The sequence below is a fragment of the Haliotis cracherodii genome, unplaced genomic scaffold (assembly GCF_022045235.1).
Source record: "Haliotis cracherodii isolate W230 unplaced genomic scaffold, xgHalCrac1.p SCAF_19, whole genome shotgun sequence".
In the NCBI taxonomy this organism is placed as follows: Eukaryota; Metazoa; Mollusca; class Gastropoda; order Lepetellida; family Haliotidae; genus Haliotis; species Haliotis cracherodii.
Window position 1 is genome coordinate 9340864 of NW_027266274.1, and position 27822 is coordinate 9368685.

The window sequence follows — 27822 nt, forward strand, 5'->3', positions numbered from 1 at the left end:
TTATGAGCTAAGAACTTTATTCTGAAAATGAAACAACAGCAATTGGAAAGCGTTAAAACTCCTCCTTCTTGCTACGAGAAGATAAGACGATGAATGATTTCAGTAAAAGCTGCATGATTGTAGCGAGTGTCCTTTCCATGGCTTGAGAACAAGGAAGTATGGTGACACTTGAGTCTTTTCACTGTAGTCCATAGCTTGAACACTTGATCCATATACGATGAAGTGATGACGACGTTTAACAAGTATTTACGGTACATTCCACAAGACATATCATGTGACAATACAGTCTAATCACTCAATGTAGCATGGGACAATCGGTTCAAATCACATTGGACAGCATGTATAACCTATAAGAAATGGAAAGACAGATTTTCATCCAGAAAACACATGAAATGGTATTGATGAGGGGGTCTAGTTCCCAAATTTCAAATAATACAGATTTTCAAAAGTAATTGGAAATTAGTCATCTGCCTCGGCATACACTTATTATATACTTTGAGCCTATACTATAAAACGGCATTATCCTTCATATTACCTACAACTGTGTGAAGGAAAGCTAGTGGCCATCTAGCTCATATAAAACTGTCGTCAGTACCAGTTGATAAAGAGTTGTTTTTGATATCACTTTTAGCATTAGTCCAGCCACATCATGATAGACACGACAAATGGGGTTCAGACATTTTAAAAAAAAAATTTTGATGCCAGATTCAGCAATATTCCAGCTATATGACGGCAGTCTGTAAATAATCGAGTCTGGACCAGACAATCCAGTGATTGACATCATGAGCATCGACATACATCAACCAAGTCAGCGAGCCTGACCACCCGATCCCGTTAGTCAATTCTTACAACAAGCATATCTGCCTTTTACGGCAAGCTGAAGACCTATTCTACCTCAGATCTTCATGTAGGGAACTGAATCCAGGTGTTTGGTATTAACCACTAGGCTAACTGTGCTGCCCTTTTCGCTCTGAATAGGTTGTACATAATTGACCAGTTTTGGAATTTGGGAAACTAAAGCTATCTCCAAGACAATGTCCCTCATCAATGAAGAATTCAAGTAAGGCAAGCACAATGAAATGACAAATTATTCATAAAAATATTCAATTCAACATTTAAAAAATCACATGTTTAATGTGAAACAGAATTAAACAACTGTAGTTGACAATGTAAATAAGATGTTCAGCATGTGTACATGTAAAGGGGGACTTCAATAAATTGCCAGTCAGTATGAAGGACAATGATGGTTTGGGAAAACTGACTGAGAAGAAAGAAATCTGATGTACAAAGACATGTAATAAACATTGAAGTCCCCCTTTAACACAATCAAGGATAATGCATAGAATATGCACACACAGAACAATACAGAAGTAGAATGCTCAACTTGATACAGATTTGACAGTAATCCCATTTTCAAGGAATTGACCCCTCTCTTGATCAGAACAATTCCAAATAAAAAAGTCTACCATGACAAACAACAATGCCCGAAGTTCCTTATCGAACACAAACAAGATTTGGGAGAAACCTGGAGCATTATTTTTCACAAATTGAAGTTTTTGAATTTAACATTTACAGGGATTGGTGGAATAACTGGTTATCTACAGCCATTCTGAAATGAAACGCCAGAAAGAAAAATCTGTCGGAAGAACTGCTGGATCCTGGAGCAACTATCAACATTCTGAAAGAGTTACAACATTAAGCTAGCAGATATATTAAATCTGTTAAGAACTAAAGCAGAATTTATGAAAGTTTCAGATTTTCAGACAAAACTGGAGATCCATAACCATATTAACAAAGACTTAAAATCAATAAGCTCAACTAGTAAAATCAATGCATTTGAAAGGAATATTAGTCTGAATTGTAATACTTGAAGTAACTTACAAATAGTTTATTTAGTAAAACTTTAGTCAAGAGTGATCAAGTTAGCTTCTGCCAAAACAAATGCTCAATAGTTTACCTGCAACAAACCGACCTGTTAGTGCCTCCTGCTGTAATCACGCTCTCCCCTGTCTCTTTCCCTTTCCCGATCCCTCTCCCGGTGTCTCTCCTCGTGGTAGCGATCTCTATCCCTACTCCTCTCACGGTATTCTCGGTCACGACTGCGGGATCTGTGACGACTCCTCTTTTCACGGTCTCGGTCACGATCACGTTCCCTTGACCTAGATCGGCGACTGCTGCTGCTGCTCCTGAAACAACAGAGTTGGAACATTTGTCATCCCAATATGAATATCTCTATCATCAGACAGAATATAGTTGCAGAGGTAGCCTTGGGGCAAAGTGTCTGTCTGAAGCATTGCACGGCACAAGTTAGAGTTATTGCATCATTCTAAGCACCACTGCATCATTGCAGGTATTATTGCATCATTGTAGGTATAATTGCATCAAAGTAGGTAATATTGTAGGTATCATTGTAGGTATCACTTCATCAATGTAAAGTATCATTGTAGGTACCATTGCATCAATATAGGTATCATTGCATCAATGTAGGTATCATTGGAGATATCAATGCATACTGAGGTAGCCTTGTGGCAAAGTGTCTGTCTGAACCATTGCACGGAGTGATGAACAAGTGAGAGTTATTGCATCACACTAAGCACCATTGCATCATTGTAGGTATCATTGCATCAATGTATCCTTGCAACAATGTAGGTATCATTGTAGACATCAATGCATATTGTAGATATCATTGTATCACTGCATCACTGGAGGATCACTGCATCGATGTAGGTATCACTGCACCATTATCACAGTGTCTGACACGAATAATGTACTTGGTACTGTACTGGGAATCAAACACAGGTTTCCAGAGAGATGTGTGAACACTCAGTGTCCCCACTACAAATACTACCAGTGTTCACAATGACAACATACTGAACTCAACACTGCCCCAACAACCCTGCTGTAAAATGGGTGTAGTATTAGGATGACATGTTCAAGAGTTCTGTATGTGATAACCTCAGGCTGAAAAATTGCTAGTTTCAAGTCAGTCATTACGCAAGTTATTTTTACCAGGATAATAATCCATGAGATGAAATATCAGTGGCTCCTTGCACAGTTAAATTGCTACATGAATGGACATATCGATATACTTTGATAAAGTTTAAAGTTGTCTGTGTGTGTTGTTTAACACAACAGTAGACAATATTCCAGGGATGAAGGCAGTCTGCAAATGTCTTGGCCAGGCAATCCATACACTGATATTGTGAGCAACAATCAGGGTATGATGACATATTGTCAACATTGTCTCTGAGCCTGGCCACCCGATCCCCTGTTACTTCTTAAGACCAGCACAACTCAAACCCGGAATCCCCATGGGATCATTCACACACTGTACCCATTACATGCTAGAGGATATACGGTCGGTTACTTAGCCAAAGAAACAATGGCATCAATCTCAGAAGAAACAAGTCACTGGTATCATTAAGTGATGCAAGACTAAATCTTGTTACTCACTTAGAGCCATAGGATTTCTCCTCTATGCCATGGAGGGTGTCCTGGAGGGAGCTGATGAGGATCTTGCACCGGTCATCAGCAGCAATCTTAGACTGCTTGATCAGAGAAATTGCTGTCACCAATGTCTCAATAGCACTAGCAAAGTCACCTGCAAAGAAATAAGGTTGATATTATTAGCACACATTTACTGTTACCACTGTTAAACCAGAGCAATATTTTAACTCACTGCAATACAACAGTTAGACCTTAGAGGTTTTATACAAGGAATCCTTTCCCATGTAGTTTATTAGAGTTGTTTTCTGCCAAATCAGCAGTTTTTCAGTTTCAACACAACTTGAAAATATCTCACGATGGTCAAGACAAAAGAGAAACTGACTGAATGAGCAGCAAGCCTCACCACCAGGGCACGATGGCACTCAAACGTTACTCTGTATAAACAAAATATAATTTCTCAGAGTGCACTCTAATGCAAAGGATTTCAATCCCTTGTATGCATTCCGATCTCAAAAGCTCAGTCTGCATAACATAAGAGAATGTCCCTCAGCCTGTACCTGCACTTGCATCCTGCACAGCTCTGTTGATAGCACTGCTGGACACAGTCTTGTTTCTCTGGAAGATCTCCTCAAATTCCTGCTCACTCAAGGCTGGAGGGGGAGGCTCATGCCGACTGAAACAGAGACAAACACTTATTTTACTACTTTTCCTCCTTAAGTGTAGACTTCTCAAGTACTTCTCAATAATACCTCACATTCAAGACAGGAAATAATTTTCCAGCGAACTTGTCAACTTGGACATAAGACAGAAAAAGAATCTGATGTGTGCAGCATTTCTTATACAAAGAAAAAAGAATGTCATTGTTAATGGAAAGATTTCATGGACGTTGTTACATCAGGATTAACAGTAGATACGTTCAGATCATCTCCACAAATACAAGGAACATCTGAAAAAGCCTTTAACAAACATGCATCTGTCCAATATTCTAAGGATAAAAGCAATGCTTCATATTACTTAATTTTACTCATTAGTTACGCAAGGCAGATTTTTTTATTGGTTCAAATTGTTCATTCTCAAGTCAAAGCAGAGGTACAATATCATGATAAATGGCAGTTGATCACTGTTTCATCATCAAATATCATTCAAGAGAGCAACTAATATTCATATGATACAAATTGGTGTTAATTCTTTTTGACAGAGATATTTGGATTCTAGCAGTTGGCTTACGTGGCCCTGACCATACTGAAAAGCCATCATTACTGTTTTCCAACATGGTCATGACAGCAGCTTTCCATACACAGTGATAGAAACTCACAGCTAAGTTTATTCTAATTCATAACTCATAGCAAATCACTTGAAAGGCCATATTTCTACTTGTCCTTTGGATACCTTAACTATTGGACAGTTTGGCAAGGACTATAGAACAAGTGCAAATTTCTAATGCTGATAAAGCCAGTCGAGGAATGTACCTTTCAGGGGGAGGTCGGCCCAAGAATGGATCATTAGGATATGACTGGGGTGGCGGACCCCGTCCATATGGATCGCCAGGCTGAAAATGAAAACCATGCTTCAAAACATATTATCTTAACAAAAAACATGTTCACACAAAAGTGTCTTTAGCTTATCGTGCAAATACAGAACCTAATTTAAACATCAAGCTACATGCATCATTCAGCAGCACTAAGTCACTCATCAAAGTGTCAGATACACTCCAAAACCTATGCATCATCGTATTCATTCATAACAGCATCTCTTATGTCATAAGCATGCAAACTTTCAAGTAGTTTCTCAGGTAACTTGTTCCCATTAAAGACAGGATGCACAAAATCTAAAAACATGTAGTAAGGGACATAACTTAAGAAATTAATCTAAGATACCAATTTTTTAACCCAATTGAGATATTAAACAGTAACATAAGTGTGTAAAATTTAATTCCTGTAACTCAAATAGTTTTTGAGAAAATCTGTCCCCATTGAGAAGCAGACAGACCTACAAACTCCGTTCCTATATCCCCTAACCTACTTCATGGCAGGGGACAATTAGATTATCGGATGCAGTAATGAAAAATCTCAATCAATGATGCTGAAGCGTAGCTAAGAACATTGAGCACAATTTACATGATGATCACACCATTTAGTGTGGTACTTACAGCTGGCCCTGGCGGCGGGGCCTGACTGTGTGGGGGTGGAAAGAAGGCTGGATTGACATGTGGGGCTGGCGCTTGCATATGTCCTGGGGGAGGGCCAGGCACAGGTGGCATCTGTGATGGGGGGCCACCAGGGAATCCTGTTGACAGTCATCAATCAATAAACAAACACATGTATACACAGGATCAAGCAGTCACAAACAATGGTTCCAGGAAACAAGTCAGCACACAATAGGAATTAATTTTGTCAGCCGTCATGACTTTTGTTCAACAGGAAAATATCTCTTGCAAAAATTCCTTGAATCATTTCTATTGTTGTTCCTTTTTCATGGTACTGTCAAAAACTAGAGATTACCAAAACACAGACACTTTGTAGAACAAGTATCACAGCATGGGAGGTGTCATTACTAACCAAACTCAATGTTTTCACAACTGGATTATATCATAAGGAAACAGCCCACAGCACACCACTGCACATGTTTAAACTAACACATAGAAGCTAGGTTTGAAACATAGTATCAGTCAGTGGTACACTTTAATACATGGCATACAGGTCCTTGCATATATATACAACATTCATGCCAAGATTCTGGTCCTGATTTAATTTTACAGGCACAATTCAGCTGATATTAACCTAAGACTTGTAGCAGCCTGAATAACAAAAACATTCTTCTGCCTTTGAATAATTTTAACATGGGATGAAATGGCTCAGGGTAGCAGGCTAATGCAAATTTCTATCCCTGGCATTTGTCTAATGTGCCAGGCCACTATCAAACCCTGTTGTAACACTAGTCTCCTAAACCAAATATAACAAAGTGCAGTACCTGGTCCCATAGGTCTTAGACCTGGAGGGGGTACCGGCTGCGGGGGCGGAGGCCCAGCGTTGGGGAACGGAGCTGAAATAATCAAGGTCACAATCTAAATTCAACAAGATCCTGACTCCTGTAATTACTTGTTGGTTGACAACCAAAACAGAACAACGTAAAATGTTACATATATATGCAAGTTTTGTGCAAGAAAATGAAACGACTCGCACTTCATACACTATGAACTCATTCCTATGGGACAGGTCAGCGGTTGCATTTCTGAACAAATTGAGACTATGTGGACATGCTCTAAAGGTTAAAGGTAAAAAGGAACAGGAGAAATGAAGACTTGTGTCGTGAAATGAGGCAAAAAAATACCTCGAAGAGATTCTTAATGTGGATTGGTGTCTATTGAAATCAAGGTGCCGTGGGACAAACCGGAAATAAAATCAGAGTTGATGTCTTCTGATTACATGTATTAAAAAACAAGGAGCATATCCAGAAAAAGGGTTAAGCATTCTCAAAACTAAACATGTTAGCACATACAAAATAATCAAGTAAACGTTCATATTAAGAAACAGACTAATGTATGCAGAAATTTTAGTGTTCATGTCCTCCTCCAAAGGGTAAATGGGGTGTTATACTCTGGTCAGCAAAATATTACAGCGATTATTGGCAGCCTGCATAGAATAAGGTATCTCAATGACTGAAAGCATTGGGCAATTTGCTAAATGTTGCCATTGCAGTAAGGTTACAAGAATAGTTTTCTGGGGTGACTACCCATCTAATTACTGCCGACCCATACCTCAACCCACTGTTGCCACTTGCTGCCTGGAAAAAGTCTATCAAATTATGCTGCTAACATTCACACTGATATTGTAGTTTTGAAACTATATGACTTTCATTTCTAAAAGGTAACCACACTAGCCATCATTTGATGCTGCTTTGATGATAAAATATGTCAATAATATACAGGCAATCGGGACTACTAGCAAATGTCAGTGACACAGCACTGTCACATAGTTCCATTAAAAAAACAAGGACTATCATCATTATGCAACTTGAGCCACTAGTCCAAAGCCTGACTCTTGTAAACTTCTGATTGGTATCTTAAACTCAGCCAATGATAGTACAAATAATCCATGTAACACTAAATTCTACTGAAAATTATGCAAAGTGCCAAGTTTGGGCTAGTAGTCTCAGTTTTTTTTAGCATAGACTGAGGTGATAAAGAGGATATAACTAAGTATCTTGCCAAATAAAATGTACATCTCATCTCGGAAATGATACAACAAATATTTTCATTCAAGGCTGGACCTCTCCTGAAAATATATCAAAACTTCACTAGCTCCCTAGATAAGATGAACATGGTGTATGGCAAGACAATTGCCTATGTATGTAATCAATATGCAGCCACCAGGAAGGGGAGAAGTAAGGAGAGAGCACCCATCACTGGACATGTGGACAAAAGGCTGGAGACACAACATACCAGTTCCTACTTACCTCAAAATCCTTACTACCATAAAGTACACAGAAATAGCAGCACCCAGTAGGTATTACTTAACTATATCAATGATTTCCTCATCGATGCATTACTCTTAGTGTATTTCGAAGAGAATTAATATTTTCTACTATAGGTAAGGGGACAGTTTAAAGATGTAGGTTCTCTCCAGTTTGGATATAACTTTACGAGACATTACGACCATGTCCTGTAATTGTTGATCAACCTGATTATTGTACATATTCATGTGAATTGTTACTTTTGGACGTCTTACTGATCTGACATGTCCCTTCAATTTCTGTCATATATGGAGCTATTTCATGAATGTCACTCATCAGGGACTGACAATTACTCAAGTCAAATACTTCAGCAGTTAGATATTACGGAAGACACATTTGCAACATGCCCAGGTTTCTTTGTTTAGAACATAAATATTAACTGAATATTAGCAGCAAGAGTGCTTCTCTTCTGTCCATTTTATGCTAATAAGGATTCTGTTTAAGTATGTAATACCACAACCATGGGTAGAGTTGAAAAGCCCTTAAAGTAAAATCTATCTACTTACTAAAGTCAAAAACAAGAAAATGCAACAAGATATACTCTTTTATTACAATCTGCTTACATCGGAAAGAGACAACTTGTCAACAAGGAAGCCAAGTGTTATCTGCCCTCACCTCAGGCAACCAAGGTTAACGAAAACAGTTAGCACCATTACAAAATTATTACCTCAAAAATTAATTCTTCAAAAAATGTAAATGACATTTCACATAAACTTACCTTTCAGTTACACACTAACCAGCCAAAGCAAATTTCATGAAGTGATTGTAAAGTTAAAATATTCAGTAACCATAGTAACTCTGAGTGTAAAACACGGGAAAATGATTGGCATGCTCTTTTTAAGGATTACAAACAAAATGCAGGAAGAGATGTCCCATGATACCACATAAATAGGAGTTATCTCCCCTAACTTACCCCCAGGGGGTGGAGGTTGACTGGTAACAACCATGGTTTCTAAAAGGCAAATAACAAAATGGTGCGGATAGTTGGGTAATAATAAATAAAAAAAACCAACCCTGTCTTAAAAATTTATGGGGAAATTCACTTATGAGAACAGAAGTATAACAAAGATGAATAAAATTGAACATGCAAAAGAAAACTGAACACCCAGTGGGGGATAAATATCAAATTTGTGTACTATGATCATTATAAAGCGAAAGCAGAAAGAACACTGATATTGGCAATAAACGTGACAGAAGATATATACACTATAATCTGCTTACCAGTGTTAATTCAATCTTATCAATTGGTTATTATTTTTTATTTTTTACTAAGAAATGATTATTATTTTTAAAAAGAAAATCAATTAGTTGACCTAAAAACATTCGGTTTTTGTGTGTATGAAGTGACTTCCAAAAGCAGGATGCAAATTTAGCCAGAAGACCGAAGCCCATGTCCAGTGCCACTTTTAAGGTCTAGTAATGTTGGTTAAAGTCCACAACATGACATGAAAGGAATACAGTGTATTGAAAAAGATGGGGAAGGACAACTGAAGCTGATAGATTCAACAGATTTAGCAGACTGTACAAGAAAATGTTTGTCACATAATGTGTTTAGAACATTGAATGTCAACATGATCGTATTTTCAGATAATCCAACAGCTGACAGATAAAGTATGAGATTTAACTATCTTGTTTCTTTTGTTCTTTTGTTTACCGCTGCACTCAGCAATATTGCAGCTATATGACAGCAATCTGTAAATAATCGAGTCTGGACCAGTCAATTCAGTGATTGACATCATGAGCATTGATCCCCGCAATTTGGATATGATGAGATGCATCAACCAAGTCATCAAGCTTGACCACCCAATCCCGTTAATTGCCTCTTACGACAAGCATGGGGTGCTGAAGACCAATTCCTAAGGGGTTGTAACAATCTTGTATTTCTGGGACGAAAAATATTGAGGTCACGACATGATTTGTACTGCGATGTATCATGATACAATATACAGTCCGTTTGACTCCAAATAAGAACGATGAATTGCAAAATAACTCGAAATCCAGAAAAGTGTATGAAACATCAATACGGTACTTGACCATGAATAACCTGTACCCAACAAAATCTGAATTTTGTTTATTTTAAGACCCATGACGGATGAAGTTCTTTAAGAAACAATCATGTAATTTTGTATAGAAACGTAGGGGGGACAAACCCTGGAAGGCACAGCGCAAGCACGCATGCACTGCACGTTCTGTGGTAGGGGAAATGACAGAGCATTAGAGGGGCCTTCTCATGATAATTTCAGTCGCAATCTGACTCGCTCGATTGGATTCAGGTCGCAGTGATAAGGTGGCAGTCGTAAGACAGCGTGACACTGACCCTTGATGTAACTGTCAACTTTATACACGGGGGTCAGATTTCATAGTTTTGATGATTTCGTCGCTCGAGAAGGAAAGGTAATGTTCCTCCGTTGCAGCCAAGTAACCATGTCTCCTTTACGGTTATTAGAGGTTGGAGTCTTGCTTTCTGGATCATGCACACTGATACGGTGCATTGTCCATGACAATCAGAGACTTGGTAGGCAAAGCAGGGACTAATTTATCTTTCACCCACTCCAGAAATACATTGCCGTTCATTTTTGTGTGGAAGTCCCTGTTGTCTTTGGCCTTGGCTCTAAAGACGAGGTCACAGTCTGGGAGAAAACCCTTACTAGCAGAACCAGCAAGGAGAACTATGAGTCTTTCACCCTTTCCCACTGGTAACTTTCTACAAGACTCCTTACAGTCACCACTGGGTACCCACTGACTGCTGGCTGTGTGTGACGCATTTACTCATGTCTCATCTAAGAAGACCTCATATCCTTCTTCACGTTTCTGCTTGATGGTACGAAGGTAATGATTTCGGAGATGAACAATGTCAGACCGTTCACACAACACAGCCCTATTTTCTCCAGTTATCTTTTTGTATTTGTAACCGAATGTATGCAACAGCTGCCATAGTTTGTACTTTGTAACATCTAAATCATTGTCAGTTTCAAGGTGTTTCTTCAAAATTCTTAGGGACAGGTACTTATTTTCTGAGTGCAGTTTAACAATTGCACGTCTGACTTGATCCCTCTGAAAACTGTCTAATTTATCAACCTTGCGGGGTTTTGACATGTTCCCTACCTCCTTGGCCTGACTATTTGTATCTCGTCGACTAAGAACATTTTTAAGTTTCTGAGGGGACATACCAAGAGCTTTTGAAGCTTGTTTCAAGAATTTATTAATTGCATAAAAAGGCTTTGCTCTTTCTGCTTCACTTCTAAAGAAATCATACACATTTAACATCTGCTGAGTAGCGCATCTTGTCATTGAATGAACACGGTCACTGTGTAGCAAGTGCAGACCGTGCTTGCGCTGTTCCTTCCACGGTTTGTACCCCTATGTGTCATGTACACATTTCTATACAAAATTACATGACAGTTTCTTAAAAAACTTCATCCATCATGGGTCTTAAATTAAACAAAATTCAGATTTTGTTGGGTACAGGGTATTCATGGTCAAGTACCGTATTCATGTTTCATACACTTTTCTGGATTTCTGGAATTAAGAAGTAAGGAAAGCACACTTCTTTTTCTCCAAAATCATTTCTTTTGAAATTTGCATGAAACCGTAAATCAATAACTAATGTAAGTTCATGCCACATGATCCAACATGTTCATCAGTACCACTTCACCAGCCATCAATAGTGCAGTGATGTGCAGATAATTGAAACAATCTGTAAAACATCATGTTCTCAGGATTTCATACACAACAGAAATGTGCATACAGTGCACACAGATGTATAGAATGGATGCAGACAAAATTATATATCGCATCTTAGGGATGCACAATAATATTAATTGTACCAAATTCTTAATAAGAAGTATATACCTTCTGTTATAAAAGTAATTATTCAATGGTACAGTACAGTACACAACACTATTTCACAGGACCCCAGAAATTAGTAATTGGAGGTTCTTTGGACCCTTAGTTTTGTAGTTCAAGGGAAAACTGTGTGTACTGATACAAAGTGAGACGTCATCGTTGACAAACATTGTGGCTTATTGTGCATCTAATCAACATTAAAAGTTCAAAAAACTGTTTTGAAAACATGTGCAAATATGTTAAGGGTCTCAGAGCTCCAGATAAGCTGCGTATCTGCGTGAAATACGCATAAGAAATGCAGATATACACAGTAAAATATAATCCAAGCGTATCAAATACGCAACGAACATTACAGATACGCTACAAAAATAAAACTTGTGCGTATCGTCAAAATATTGTGAAGTAACCCTGCGTATTCGATTAGCAAATCAGCAACTTATTTTGAAATTATAAAGGGGCATTCCGTCAACCTTGCCAAACTCCACGATGACAATTACATCATGATCATTTGCCATCACACTTTCTTGTGGAAGTATCGTGGTATTTTTGAGTCCTATAAAGCTCTCGAACCCACACAACACCAGTTTGCAGGGACTAGATGAATAGTGTTTTTAAATATTTAACTTAAATACCCACATGTGTAAAAACTAGTGGGTAACAGAAATTTGAATACGCAGGTAGAATTACTGATACCCAATGATTTTAAAATGCATGGGTAAAATACCCACAACACCAAAAGCTTATCTGGAGCTCTGGGTCTTCCCAGCTGAAACCCCACCTCTAGTTTTAGTCAAGTCTTCATTCTCGTCTTGTATTACTGATTCATTTAGTAACAACCTACCTGGAGGTCTATCCCACTCTGGCCTAATAGGTGGGGGAGGACCCCTGGGGTCAGGACCAGGACCTGGGGGACCACGGAGATGCGGAGGGGGTCCTGGGCCCATTCTTGGAGGCTGCAAAATTACAGTCAACTTCGGATACAACGAACTCTAAGGGGCCTTCAGATTCAATTTGTTACATCCAAAATTTGACACTCATCACACAACAGTGTTTATTATTTGAAACTAGAAAATTTATGTTAGGTTTGAATATCAAAATATTATAACGTATCAAAACCTGGTCTCTGATGTTTTAACAACATATTTTTAACCACTAATGTCAAGGTAGTAACTCAGCTTACTATCAGTCTACATATTAAATCACATTTTTATAAGAAACGTTCAAGCTGGATATCAGTAATCATAATAGTAACTTATTCATCATGCAACATCATCTTCAGACATCACATTGAACACCTAGTCAAACATAGATAAATATAGGAATAGGGTTAACACGGGGACTAAATACATGTTTTTAGTGATATCTGAATTCATAATATGAGAAGTTGACTGTACATTAATTTCATTAGTCATAGTCACATGGAATAACATCAATTAAACATGGTTAACACATTGTCTACAAAACTATCAATTTGTTATTAAAGTTGGCTAAAAAAAACACATTTCCCCCTGAATGAGCATGGCATATGTTCTATACTCAGTTGCAGGCATCATGGGAGCAATTGTGTGAACAGGGTCTTACACCGCAGAGCACTGTCATATCTGTGCTGAATCATGGCTGCCCTTGATCTGTAAACCTTAAACTGGCTGTCCAGAGAACCATACAGAGATAGCAGAGCCACTAACAGCCAGGACACAGATAAAAATCAACCTTTCCAGGAGATGTGCACAATATTTGTACTCTTTGCAGCAACCTCAACCCAAAATGTCTCTCCCAAACGTTCTGGAGACCTATCCTGCCATGAACGCCTAATGGGTGCAGCAACTTCAAGGTCACATTATATTGAAGGATCCAAATAGCATAATACAATTTGTCATCTTTCAGTCTACATCCAAAGAAAGAGGCGAAATGCACTGGGAACAATATTTTCACCCATTGCTCACAAGTTGGTTGATTTGTTGTTTAATGCCGCACTCAGCAATATTCCAGCTATATGAAGGCGGTCTGTAAATAATCCGAGTCTGGGCCAGACAATCCAGTGATTAATATCAAGAGCATCGATCCACGCAATTGGGATTGATGACATGCATCAACAAAGTCAGCGAGCCTGACCACCCGATCCTGTTAATTCGCCTTTTACGACAAGCATAGTCACCTTTTAAGGCAAGCATGGGTTGCTGAAAACCTATTCTACCCCGGAATCTTTGTGGGTCCCATTGCTCACAAGAGATTTTCCCCTATTTCTTATGGATAGTGTCCCTAACTCCTCTAAGCTAGACATCAAAGCAAATATGATCATACACCTCCAAGGAGTGAAAACAGCCAGCAAGTACCAGGCTCAATTGTTTTTCAGCACATCCTGATATGCCAGAAATCCTCCCTATACTTTGAATATTAAAGAAACTGACTCAGTCAGGAAGAATGAGAAACCTTGCTATAAACTAACCTCTACCATTCCTGGGGGAGGAGGTCCCTGTGGAGGTCTGAGGGGTGGTCCGCCAGGGGGAGGGAGCCCTCCAGGAGGAGGAAGTTGTGGCGGAGGACCAAGTCGGGGTGGTCCTGAAATTACAGCAGTCAATAACAAGTTTAGGTATTTCATTGTATCATAGTTTGTGCAACTATGCACAGAATTCATATCCGAATACCTGCGGGAATATATTAGTTTTCAAAACACTTGTAGGGCTCAATTTAAGGAACTTGATTTATCTTGCACCAAGTGCATGTTGAACAAAAAAAATACTAGTTTGAACAAAAAAACAAAACAACAAAAATAACACCCACCCTCCTGCCCATGCCATATTTTTAAAAGCCATTGTTGCTTGAGAACCAACTATTTTAATTTTTTTAAAGTTTTTAAGCCTTTTCAATAGCAGGATGCACTGGTGCATGCTTTATATAGCTTAATCGAGCCGTGCCCAGCACTGTCACTATTCAGGAATGTTGATCATCAGTTCATCTTTTCCAGTATGATATTTGCCATCTCAAAAAATAGCAATCAGTGTTCGAAATAAAGGGGGGTCCTGGAATCTTTCAGGTCTTCTAGGGTATTTGCATCTAGGCACCCAAAACGTTTTAACTTTTAACATGATGGTTATAAGAAGGACCTTTGACTTTCATGCTTAATTTCGAACACTTGTAACAGGGCAACAAATTGTTCCAAGAGTGAGCCCCACCATCAGCCTGGCTGCACTGCTACTGCATTGGACCTACCTCCATACATGGGCGGAGGGCCACCGTGAGGGGGGCCAGGTGGGGGTGGTCCCTGTGAGACTTGGGGTGGAGGACGCTGCATGCCACGAGGAGGAAAGTTTCCTGGTTTCCCTTGCTGACTGGGAGGAGGCTGGTTGCGTGGATTGCTTCTCTGATTTCTGTTACCTAGAGACACATGATAAAATCTCATCTAACAGAGTTATCACATGTAACAAGGGTGCTCCAAAGCATATGCATAAGTATATAACACTCTCTGCAAAAACATTCCTACCTTTTCATGCTTATAGCCTGATATTGTCCTTATTTCTAATGCCCTAAAAACCTCAGCTAGACCATGGCTAGCTACAATCCATTGACTTTGGTTTTACGCTCCTCTTAGCAATAGCCTTGCAATATCACGGCAGGGAACACCATAAATGGGCTTCACACATTGTACCCATGTTAAGAATCAAACCCAGGTCTTTGGAGTGACAAGTGAACACTTTAACCAGCGGTAGAAACTAACAGTTTCAGTCCACTAGTCCTCATGATGATAACATATAGCAAACCCCTTAAAAATGACAAATTTCTACTTATGACACCTTTACTATTGGGCAGTTTGGGTAGGACTACAGGACTAGTGCCAAATTCTAACCCTGCTTTAACCACCTGGCTACCTCAGCACCCTGTCTAGAGGCTAAAGCTGCATACTTTCTGAACATTTTCCTCTAAACAGGGTTAGAAATTGGCACTAGTCCTAAAGTCCTTGACAAACTGCCCAATGTTAAAGGTATCATAAGGACTAGTAGAAAATTGCCATTTTAAAGGGTTTTGCTATATGTTATCATTATAAGGACTAGTGGACGGAAACTGTTAGTTTCTAAAGCTGCTTAACATGCTAAACAACATGCATGTATCATCCTAAAAAACATATGGATCAACTACAAGAAATGATCAAGAAATCAATATCATTATTGTGTGAATCATGTGTTTGTGTTTGTGGATAAAAGTAATAATATGCAATTCCATTCTAACAACACAAGTTTCATATGTGTGTTTTGAAAACTTGAAGCCTATGTTGCAAAGGCATGTTCTGATCAAAGGTCTTTTCCCATTTTGATTTTAGTGACCAAGCCCTAACTACAAAACTGCAAAATCTAACCATTCTGTGGAGGTCCTTCCCCGCCCTTCCTGGCTGCGGCCTCAAACTGGCTTAGTGCCTGTCTACTGTAGGGAGTCACCTGGGGCACCTGACCATGCATCTCCTTCTTGGGCAGCTTCTCAAATATATGCCTGGAGGAGGACTCGGAGCCCACCACAACTAGGGCGAAACTGAAATGAAGTCGTTATTTGTAGGTAATTTGACAATGAAGAATTACATATATGCAGTCATAATTCACAGAATATAGTCACATATCAGCTAAAATATTGTCAGTTCCAAAACAAAGAAAATGATGTGGCAACATGACCATTCAAGTGTTTAGCCTCATGCTAAAGTGTTGAGCTGCTACCAGGAAGAGGTTCCTGAATAATGAAATGACATACCCTTTAGACTGTCCATTTGCTCTGTTTTCATAAAACTTGATTTCCACGAGGTCATGGACTCCTATGGAAGTCAATGCATCTGTCAAATCTTGATCTGTCGTCCACTGATGCACAAAGAAAACATATTACAAAATGACACATATTTTCCTGCATGACCATTAGCTTCTCACATCACTTCAGTGACCCACAATCACCATGGTCAGTATTAGTACTATTACACAAAGTGCTGTGGTAACATGCTTTATTAATCAAGTACCACCTGATGTGATTTGATAAGACTTGGGCACCATGCACCAATATTATAGGAAAAAGCACATTGTATTTGCACTGTAGATAAAGGATTCTTTCAATATCTCAACTTTTCATTTCTCACAATTTCAGAAGAGTTCAACAATGATAAAATATTTCAAATTTCCATTAAAATATCATTCTATTACCAGATCTTAATACACATTCTGTAATTTGAAAAAAATAAATCATTTTATCCATTTTACAGTCCACTTATATATATAGCCTGGCAAATGTTGAAAATATCCTTTGGTCGTGAGGAAAGTATTATTGCTATCTGCCATCACAATTGGGTGAGTGCAGACAAAAAGCGTCATTTTCTCAGACATTACTCACCCATGTTAAGTTTCCTACATAGCACATGAACTTCTTCCCAGTATATTGTGTGCTGGAAAGCATGGGGGTGTGCTGCTTGGAATCTGTATTCCTCTGTAAAAACACATGTTTCAGTCATCCCAAGGTTCTCATACACTGCACACATTTCATATGCAATGAACACGTGAAGATCTGGGTTCGAACAGATCTTCAGCAATCCTTGTTATAAGAGGTGACTATGCTTGTCGTAAGAAGTGACTAATGGGATTGTTAAAACATCTTAATGAGAGCCCTGTGGCATACTTGATAAATACATTTCTATCACTGCAAGAACTCATTGCCATAATCCAAATACTAGGGTTTAAAACTCAGGGGGTCACATTTGATTACTATACTTCGACCTACTAAAGCAACTGACCCCAAAAACCCATTTATTTCAATCCACTTTTTTTGTGTAATGTGAATTTTGTCAAATCAGATTTCCATCAGCGGTGGATCATCAATATTAACATGATTAATGAGTTAATATCACAGTAATCCCTGACAAGGTAAGAGTCATTGATGGTATCTTCTCAGCAAATACTCACATCCATGCCCTCACTACTGGAGCCGGCTGTGATAACATCATCATATAAGTCATCTCCATGGTTGGCAAAATCTGTATCCTGGAATACAACATGAAATCGAACAATTTAGTCAAAAATATTTTCTGATATGACGTGAATGAAGGCTGTCTAACACAGAACAAAAATAAGTGACCGAAACCTGGAACAATCATCATGATCTTTCATCTCATTGGTAGTAGTGTAAAGATATATGAAACTGCTGATGTGTTGCAATTGTTTGCCCTTTCATCAGATCATTGTACTATATCATTAGGAACACCAATTGTATTGTTGATAGTATGCACAACAATCGATAGTGGCATGAAGATACATCATCTCGCCCGTAGTTTCACAAATATCTGGTCGCAGTCTAGCATATTTTCTGAAGAACCAGTCAAGTTAGATAGATGCTGGTCCCATGGTCTAGTGTTTATTTGGGGACAAACAAAGTAATTTAAGTTTGTTCAGGTTTTTTAAATCATTGATAGGTCGACTCAGCTCGAAACAAACAAGCAACCTGAACAACCCTGCGTGGTACTACAGTGGTTGGTTTTTCATTCTAATTGTGGAAAAAAGTAATACCCTTTAGAAACACTTTTTGGTCAGGGCCATTGTGCCAAGCAGAACCAGTAGATTTTTCTATGTGCTGGTCTTTTGGACCACTGATATTTTTTGGTCAGTTTCAAACACTTTTATGGTTCCTCATGGCCTGCAGTAATTTGTGTTGATTTATTTATTACAATAAGCTGCAGTTGTTGTTTTTTAAATTGGAGTCAAGGCCTGCAGCTTCTAAAGTGTCTGTGGGTCCTGCTGGCAGCCTTGCAATCATTTTTTTTCCAACACTGATTGCAATAGTGTGGGGTACACAATCACAATCTTCTCAATATCCACTATCACAACACTCAACAGTGAAAATAGCCCCAATAGTCACCCCTTGTCATCGGGCTACATTATGATGATAATCATCTTCCCGAGGCAAGGGAGTTAACTGACCATAAAAGTCCAGTTTCCACCCTTGCCAAACTAGGCTGCAACTATTGAGCATAGACAGCATAACTTTTGCAAAAGGCAACTCCTCTTTGATAAATGTGTATGCAGTGTGTATTTTGACTATTAAAAGAATAAAAGATCAGATTTTGTTATTTCTGGATCATTTTTCATCTGAGCGTCAAAAGCACTAAGCAGGGATTTTTTAGACACCTTTTGGAGAATAGTTACATCTCCATAGTGTCTATGCCTAGCACTTTGTGAATGTCTTATAATAATTTCTGGTCAAAAAATTATAACTGTCCTTCACGAAAGCTGCTGTTCCGATCGAAATCTTTCAGCCAACCCTCACAAAATGCATGTTGCACTGGTCTAGATGACAGTTTTGCTGATCCTTGATTATTTATTGTTGTCCCTGCACTCATTAGACTTAGAACCCAAAGACAAACTTTCAGCAGAAACACAATTTGTCATTGATACAAAACAATTTGTCAGTCGAAACATCGCAAATAGATTATAAACACGCCTGTTTTTCTACAGACCAATCAGAAACGGATCCCTGCTCAGTAGTTTGCTTACTCACGCTCAACGAAACATGAAATATTGAAATTCAATTTGTCACCATTGTTCTACCACTGACCTACTTCATGCACCACATGTCACAATAATAGTTTTGTTTGTAAGTTGTTTAACGCTGCAATCAGCAATATGCCAGCAATATGACGGCAGTCTGTAAATTATCAAATCTGGATCAGACGATCCAGTGATTGACAAGGGCATTTATCTAAGCAATGACATGAATTAACAAAGTCAGACAATCATTCTCATGTCTATGATACTTGGACATTTTTGCTGATCAAAATAGAAAGTATCACATATCAGTCTGTGAATTTTAGTCTTAAAGGGGCACTGATTTAACGCAATTACCCGGACTGGTTGTTGCCTTTGTTATTGTTTTTTTCCTCGTGAGTACCCGGATGATACGCAACGCAACTGAGCGTGACCAGAGATTGGGCTACTGTCTGCAAGGACAGCTAAATAAACTTGGAGGCTGGAGGCAATAATTGTTTTTACGCATTTTTGCATAAACACTGATTGGTTAACTGTGATCTATAAAGATTACGACAAAGGGCGCATGTTAATTAATTTCTTCAGCCTAAACAAACAGACAAAAAGAACGGCGGAGCCCATCGGATGTCATCATTTGGAAATACCCCAGATGGTTATAGTTTAATACTAAAAAGGTATCTATGCAGTGAAAGCATTTTCGGATTTCGGATTGCGTAGATGATACGATTACTACTCCCTTGTTGTCATCCACGTTTTCTCATATAACCCTACACTTGTGTATTTGTCGTCATTCACTTGATGCTCAGTTAACCTTTAGCCTGCTGAATTATTTTCACACTTCTTACCCCTGCCTGCTGGATTAATTTTAGCATAAGGCGCTCTAAAGAGGGTGGGTGATTTCAAACAGTCGGTGCCTCATTAAACAAGGGCCAATTGAAGAAATATTTTGCACATTTATTCCTGATAGAAAACTACACAAATCTATATAAAAATATCCTGGTGTTTTCAATCATACCAAGGTTAAGACCAAAGCGAACACAAAATTTGTTAATTTTCTTGAACTTACCTGAATTGCGTTATTGAAGGTGGTTTGCATTTCATGCTAGAAACCCTCTAATATCGTAACATTTTTGCAAATTGATTTCAATAATCATATCTCCGATATCATAATTTCAATTGAGTAAAAATTCGGGATTTATAATCGGCATATATCAGCGCGATGGTAAATTATGAACCGTTTCAGTGAATTTATTATCTAAACGTTAAACAGAAAAATAACTTAATTTTCGAGGTCATCATGTCGGTTGCAGAAATACGAATATTCGGGTTAATCTGACGTGTCATGTTATAAAATTTGCAGGAAACAATTAATGACTTATAAATATTCACTAATCCTAATTTCAAGCGTTTTGGTTGAATATTTACGATATACAAAAATAAACAACCCGTGTCATGATGCTAGCAGACGTCCTAAAATCAAACATGGCGCGCTTCGCCCGACCTCCGCATAACTTATTGCTATTTTAATATCAACAAAGTTTACATTGCCTTTATAAATATAACTTGGCGAAAGTTGACGATCTTCTCAATCGAAGAATGTTTTATTCGTCATATTCCAATAAATATGACGAGAGAGAAATGAAAATAAAGATCGTGAATTCTCACAGCACTATTTCAATTAGTGCAAAGGTCACCGGATGTGATGTCACAGACAGGGGTAGTCTGCTGATAAGCTTTCGAAACAAAACAATTACAGTAAAATTTGAAATAGTTCGCCTATCACATAGAGCAAAAATATAAGTCGATACACAGTATCAGTAATCACCACTAACATGAAATAAAAATGTGACTTTGACGATATAATTCGCGTATTAGTTAATCCGTTTGACCTTGCATGCTCCCGTGACCCGGAAACGGTAGACGATAAATCAACATGCCACATGCAAGTTTCTCGGTATCTTTTATTTGAACTTCTGTTGATATTTAAGAATCACCATTCAATGTTGTGAATATAAATGGGACATGATTCATATTTCTGCGATGTACATGCTGATAAGTTTCACTACAACAAGTGTATCCCACGTAATACGTCTATGGATATCGTCGATCAGCAAGATCACCCTCAACAACAGGTGCGCGAAAATGGGCTTGACAAAACGTGTTTCAAAATAACATCCCCGCGTTGCTGAAAATGATAGGGTATATATAAGCAATAAAATTCTACGTACATATTTTCGGTGTTAGTTCCACATTACATTTAGGATAGTTTTCCTTTCGGGAATACATTCATAGATTCTAGCATGATTTTAGAACAGTTTCACGAAGGATTTCTAAATTTATTCCAAAAATATGAAGACCACCATGATTGCGCATTGATGATAGATTTGTAATTGTTTAATTATTTACAGCTTTTTACAGGTTTTAAAATTTTAAGTTATATTTAATAGTTATTTTTCCCACAATGATGGTGTGTGGGGACAGTAAATATTAGTCTTTGCATCAGCACAGTGTAACTGATCAAACTTCAATTATTATCTTTAGTTTAAACATATTTATTCAACAATTATTATCTTGCACTCTGAAAATCAACTATGTGAATAAGTAACTCTCTGATGTCATCATTTTAATTTTAGTATTCCATGAATAATGATTAAATCAGATCCTTAACATATACATACTAAACTCATATGGACATTAATTTTGCGCATTATGTGGTTTGTTACCAAATAAAACAATTCTGAAATATAATTTAATAGGAATTAATTTAATTTAATTACAGTAACAGTACTTGTAACAGTACATGACATTTGTGTTTGTTTAATCACAAGAACCATGGTGGCACATAAGCTGGTTAGTTTGCCATAGGTTTCTTAGAAAATGCTATCTCAGTCTTCTGGTTGGAATGAAAAGAAACATGCCTGTGTACATGTTTACCCTTGCCAAATGTATTTTTTCCAGTCAGCCAATCCATTACTTTTGTTCACCTTATGTGGTATATTTTATACATACAGGTACTGCTTCCAAACTGTTTTTTCTTTGTATGCAATCACAGTATCACAACTTCCTCAGCTTGTGTATAAAAGTTCCCCTGTCATCATGAAAAAAGAATTATAAAGGAAAGTCATATTTTCATTCAAAAACATATCTGTCTTTCCTTGAATACTCTTTGTCTAAGTGCCAGAAATGTAAGTATCATAAAAAAATTAAAAAAAGATTTTCATAAGGACTTTTCTTAGATAGACCTAGATCTAAGTCAAACCATGTGACTAGTTAGGTAGAATTATAACCTTATAAGCCCTCATTTCTGAGGTGTCCATATTTTTCACATTTTTAGGACTAAACGTGATCCGTGTAGATCTGCCTGTTTTGTTATGTAAAACAAATTCTTGTCTTAAAAAATGAGAAAAGGAATCATTCAGACGAATTTTTTTTATCCCATTGATTCACGAAAATCAGTTGAAATGTACAGTGGTGACTTTGGCACCCAAAATTTCTAGTAATTTGTTACCCAAATGGGTATGTGATTTTGTAGATCTACCTAGAATTATTTCAAAGATATACATTAATTTGGTGTCTTAAACTTAACATAATATCACTTTCCTATCAAAACAATTCATTCTAACTTAGGTTTAACCAACTTAACTGGCCTCTCCTTCAGTGACAAGACGTCAATTTTCTCTCAAAACTAAACAATCAATTTCAAGGATCACAGTCATAATCATATTTGGAACTTGATGAAATATTTTATTATGTGTTCTGTTCATCTACATTAAAACATAAATATAATTATAGATCTATTGTCTTATTTTCTTAGGTACAAATTCACAAAGTATTTTGGGTACAATTTAATTTGTTTTGGGTACAAAATCACACATATATATAAATAGGAGCCTAGAATCTCTATATATTTACACTACCTCGTTGTGTACCAAAATGTTATCGGTTCAGAGGACGGGAGGTTCTCAGAAAGTTTTCAACAACATCTTTAATATTTAAATTGTTCTTTTTGTAATGTTAGACCAATAACAATATTATGTTATTATTATGGCATACCAATACGTTGGATCGCTCTCCGTTGCGCTCGTTTATAGAAAATATTTTAAAATTAAAATCATCGAGCGTGAAATCCATTACGGTTTCGGATTTAGACTTACACATTTTATGGCGACAATCACGAAGAAATATGAAACAAATAAGAGTGAAGACTGCTCTCCAGATCAATAAATAGTAAATAGTTGACGAAAAATAGTAAATTATGTATTTTCTTTTGAATTTGAATCTATTTCGGAATTTCTTTATGATAGCTTACCAACTTTTGCATATTTTGCTTCCATGTGTCACATGCTGTACGTGCTTCCGGTTTCAGAAATGATAGCTAAAATTGCAAGTACTTTGATTATTTCTCGTAAAATGCATTATGTTGCTATTGAATGGTTTACCTAGAATGTATATCAGTTCAGATTTTGCGTATCATCCAATATTTGTCGTTTTTCGCAGTGTTTGTTGACTTTGTTCGACTCAACAAATCGCGAGTTAGGCCACGCCCAAATGTATCACTGACGTTTGTCGGCTTGGCAATGTGTCGGAAAGTTTATCAAACGAAATCATTTGCAAACTCTTTAAAAATGAAATTCTTTTTACAAAGATTTATACATGCGTGTCAATAATTCTAGAAAATTAAGTTAGATGTAACAAAATGATTGTAATAGTCTAACGGGATAACTATGCATGTGGAGTTGTTTGTTTACCGCCGTTGCCATGATCGTACAAGTTCCATCCAATCGATGATGTTACGATTCAGATTGTTTTTGTTTACAATTAATTACACCGAAAGTTGCTAATTTTTAGAAATAAAGGAACATGAGTGTTTTCCTTTCGTCAGCAAACACAAAATTATGATCGAATAGGAAAAATGATGAAATTATAAAGAAAATATCGGACTGCATGCCGCTCAACGTGAAGTGCCAAAAGTCAACAATGGCCGTTCCTGGTAGATGTGTGCCGAGAAGTTTGGCCGAAACTTTTTTAACTCGCGATATTTTCTTTTTGAGGTAAATAAATGACTGAACGTTTTGATATTGAGCAAGCTGAGCATTTATGCATGTCATACGTAATTTAAATGTTACGCAAAGCCTTCTTGGTAAATAGATATGGCGAGTTTTATTTTGGGGTGTTGTTATGCTATTCGCCTGTCGAATGGGTTCGACATCAGATGCACGGGGATGGACACCTCTGTCGAATGGGTTCGACGTTAGCGTGCAGAGCTTTAATGAATATATTACAGGTACAATTAGTGGTAGCACCACTTAGATTACCTGACAAAGGTTCCCATTTGGCATTTATTGTGTCTGGGGTAATTATTTAATCTAAATCTAGGTTTGAAGTGAGGTGAAATGTGTGTTATGTAATATGCACGTGGCAGACCAGCAAGAGGTGAATGATCAGTTGATTTACTTTTTTTGTAAATCAACGGATCGTTCCTAGTCATCAAAGGATTAACAGAAAATACGTTGATTGATAAATCACTCTTATCTTGCACAGTGGATATGTCAAAAATGAGTGTTTACATGTCTAGGTTTACTAAAACAAAGGGAATACACTCATATCATGGCGTGAAGTGCCGATGTAAAAACAACATACTTTGTTCAAAAGGTTAACTGATAATACGTTGATTGATTGTTCATTGTTATCTATCACTCAATGGATTTTTTAGGAACCGTGAACGTTATAGTTGTCACGTGGGCTTTCTCAGCCGACCCTTGAGACTTGACACCTATGTGAAACACAAGAAACAATCCAAGTGATCAGTTAAGAAACGAACATGGGTTATGATATCCCGAAACGATATATATCTTTTAAAATATTTGATTGTTACAGAGACACGTCACATCGAATAAGTTTCTTTGTACAGCTGCAGACGAGTGGGATATTGTTCCTTTGTGTGGATATTCACGGATACATTCCTCGAACAAGGAAGCTGCCTAAAATTTATACACATAAATTTGGTAGGTTGCAATTATGGTATTTGCATTTTGTTTTCCTTCATTTGAACCGATTCGTTCTTGTTTCTCTACGTCTTGGTTGGGAAATTCTTCAATGCGCGATAGAAGTTGTTTTCACAGGTCTTTTCCTTTGTAAGCGTGTATATATTACCGTCAACTTGTAAAATGTGATTCTCTCAGGCAATTTATAAAATGTGTAAATATTTCAGTCATTTCAGACATTAAACATCAAAATGTTTGGAATTCGTTATCATAATAATACAGATGGAAATGTTTTCAGTCACTTTGTAAAATAACTGAATATTTAGATGTTTAATAAATTTGAAAATGTTACACATTTTGACAGTAACAAAATATACACACCATAAAAAAAGCAATGCTCAGGTGATATATTTACTTTGTGTTGCAAGTCAAAATAGTGTAAACGAAAATCGCAAAACTACCAAGCAAGTGACTTATCAAAACTTAGTCACCATTACCGATGCTACCCACAAAGATACCTACATTTCCTTATTATCTCGAAAACTGTATTTCATTTTGTTGATCAATGTGACCATACACCCTTATTACTATCCATAAAAGTGACTGATGCGCTTACGAATTGTGCAGCAGAGGTCACGAACTAGTCTACATTTCTGCTATACATCTGGGTACTCACTGGGAAAAAACAATAACAAAGGCAACAACCAGTCCCGGGGAATTGCGTTAGATCAGTGCCCCTTTAAGCTTAATCTAGTAAATTTAATTTCTGTCAAGTAAACTCAGTTATATAGCTGAGTGCGGCGTTAAACTAAAACAAAAAACAAACGAGAATAATTGAGAAACAAAATCTTAGCAGTTTTCAAGGAAAAACTTTCAAAGAAGTCTTCCTTACTGATTTGCATCAAAGATATTAAAATAGTACACAACTTCCATGTCTCTTCCAATTCTGACCCACACATCAATAAAGAAATGACACTGACAGAAGCAACAAGCAATAACAGAATCAATTCTTAAACAATTTCATTTTGGATGACAATCAGTCAGTGTTATAGAAAATGAACTGATCCGAAAATGTGGAAAATACTGAAAATTAAAAAAAATATCATGCACCAATCAATCATAAGACTGCAATCTTGTCCTGGACTGGACTCTATTTCAATCATGTCAATCCCTGTTCAAAAGCACTTTGGCCTTGAGCATGTTGAAATGCTTTACCAATTAACGCCATATTTTGGGGGGATTGTCAAATTGTTAGCTATCATGAAGAAGAAAGCACCTCGATGTTCTCACCAGCACTCGTCCGAACAGATAAAGTCAACATGATTAATTTTTTTTAAACGCGCTCGCCCAATACATGTGTCAATAGGGGCGACCGCATTTTCCAATGATAATTTTCAAGAGAAAGGTATAACCATTTGGGCAACTAATTGAAAAATTGAATATATGTCTAAAAAGTATTCCCAGGCAAATTCCCCGCCATAATCGCTAAGGTCTTGCCGGTATCAGGCAGACGACGAAACGACGCTGTGCAATAGGAAAGCGAAAGCATTCGTCCATTCTGTGCCCTGCAATTCAGAGACTAGAAACATATTTTACTATTCGACACTAGTGTTTTTATAACCTATGATGCACTGTAGCCTACATCAAATATCACTTTAACATGTAATAAATTACGTACCTGATTAAAGTCGTCTTCAATATTTGCATACAAATCTATGTCCACACTGTCCGCCATTTTCTTTTCCTTTCTGCACAATGCGCATACACTCCGAATCACGTTGCGAAGCTTTCAAATCTCGGAGAACAGAACAAAAAAGTGAATGACGTACACATCCGATATCTTCCGAATGCATACACCTTATATTGCACAAAAAGGTTTTGTTGTTTGAACCTCAAAATAATAACAACATATTAAATGCATCGATATGATATAAATGGAAAGTTGATATTCTATCAAATAAATAACATACTTGCTAACTAGTGTCATTGTTCATATGCGCGACCGCTCCGGTGCCTTCTGAATCATTATAGACAGACCCCTAGTTTACACTCCTGATCGGCGGAAGTAGACGAATATTACTCGAATGGCTTCTTGTTTTTTTCACAATTATGGTTCTTCACAGATAACATGTAAATTTAGGTGAGCACTGGTTAATTTACAACAGAAATCAAATCAGAAAACAAAATTATATAGCCTTATTTCATGTCCACACATATACAGAGAATCTCCCACCCCCAACCACCCCACCCCCTCCAAGGCTGTACTGAATGGTAAGTCCAAGGGTGTATAGTTATTCTATCCTTATAATAGGTCTTCATAAGCGGACAGTACAGGGACGCCAATCCTTAATAGGGACAACTTGTTCTTGTTATTCATATAATCTAGGCATTATGATTTAAACTAATAATTACCCATATTGCCTTAGACTTGTGCAAGGCTAGTGTGTGGGGAATGTGAGCGTGTATGGTTTTACGCTGCTTTTGGCAATATTACTGCGGGGACACCAGAGTGAGTGAGTGAGTATGGTTTGACG

The 27822-nt window shown here is 37.5% G+C and overlaps 1 protein-coding gene across 4 annotated transcripts; it reads right to left on the reverse strand.

The window, feature by feature from the left end:
* On the reverse strand, positions 1-27074 carry LOC139466735 (cleavage and polyadenylation specificity factor subunit 6-like). 4 transcript variants are annotated; one of them, XM_071248395.1, is made up of 16 exons: positions 26967-27074; positions 17730-17807; positions 17164-17256; positions 16540-16643; positions 16157-16326; positions 15016-15180; positions 14258-14364; positions 12647-12758; positions 8873-8911; positions 6418-6489; positions 5597-5733; positions 4917-4996; positions 4005-4120; positions 3454-3601; positions 1958-2186; positions 1-347 (listed from the first exon to the last, which is right to left on the reverse strand). In XM_071248395.1, exons 1-15 carry the CDS (start codon positions 27021-27023, stop codon positions 1976-1978), a joined length of 1689 nt encoding a protein of 562 aa, XP_071104496.1. In that variant the 5' UTR covers positions 27024-27074; the 3' UTR covers positions 1-347; positions 1958-1975. The 4 variants fall into 4 exon arrangements, with proteins under 4 accessions (XP_071104496.1, XP_071104495.1, XP_071104494.1 ...); XM_071248394.1 differs by having other exon boundaries at positions 1973-2186; positions 14252-14364; XM_071248393.1 differs by having other exon boundaries at positions 14252-14364.
* Between the last annotated feature and the right edge of the window lie 748 nt (positions 27075-27822).

Coding starts and splice junctions, on each gene's coding strand:
- LOC139466735 (XM_071248394.1), bottom strand. CDS start 27,023: ATGGCGGACAGTGTGGACATAGATTTGTATGCAAATATTGAAGACGAC. Junction 16,327..16,539: donor GCAAATGGACAGTCTAAAGG/GTATGTCATTTC, acceptor ACTTCATTTCAG/TTTCGCCCTAGTTGTGGTGG. Junction 4,997..5,596: donor CCCCGCCGCCAGGGCCAGCT/GTAAGTACCACA, acceptor TTTCATTTTCAG/CCTGGCGATCCATATGGACG.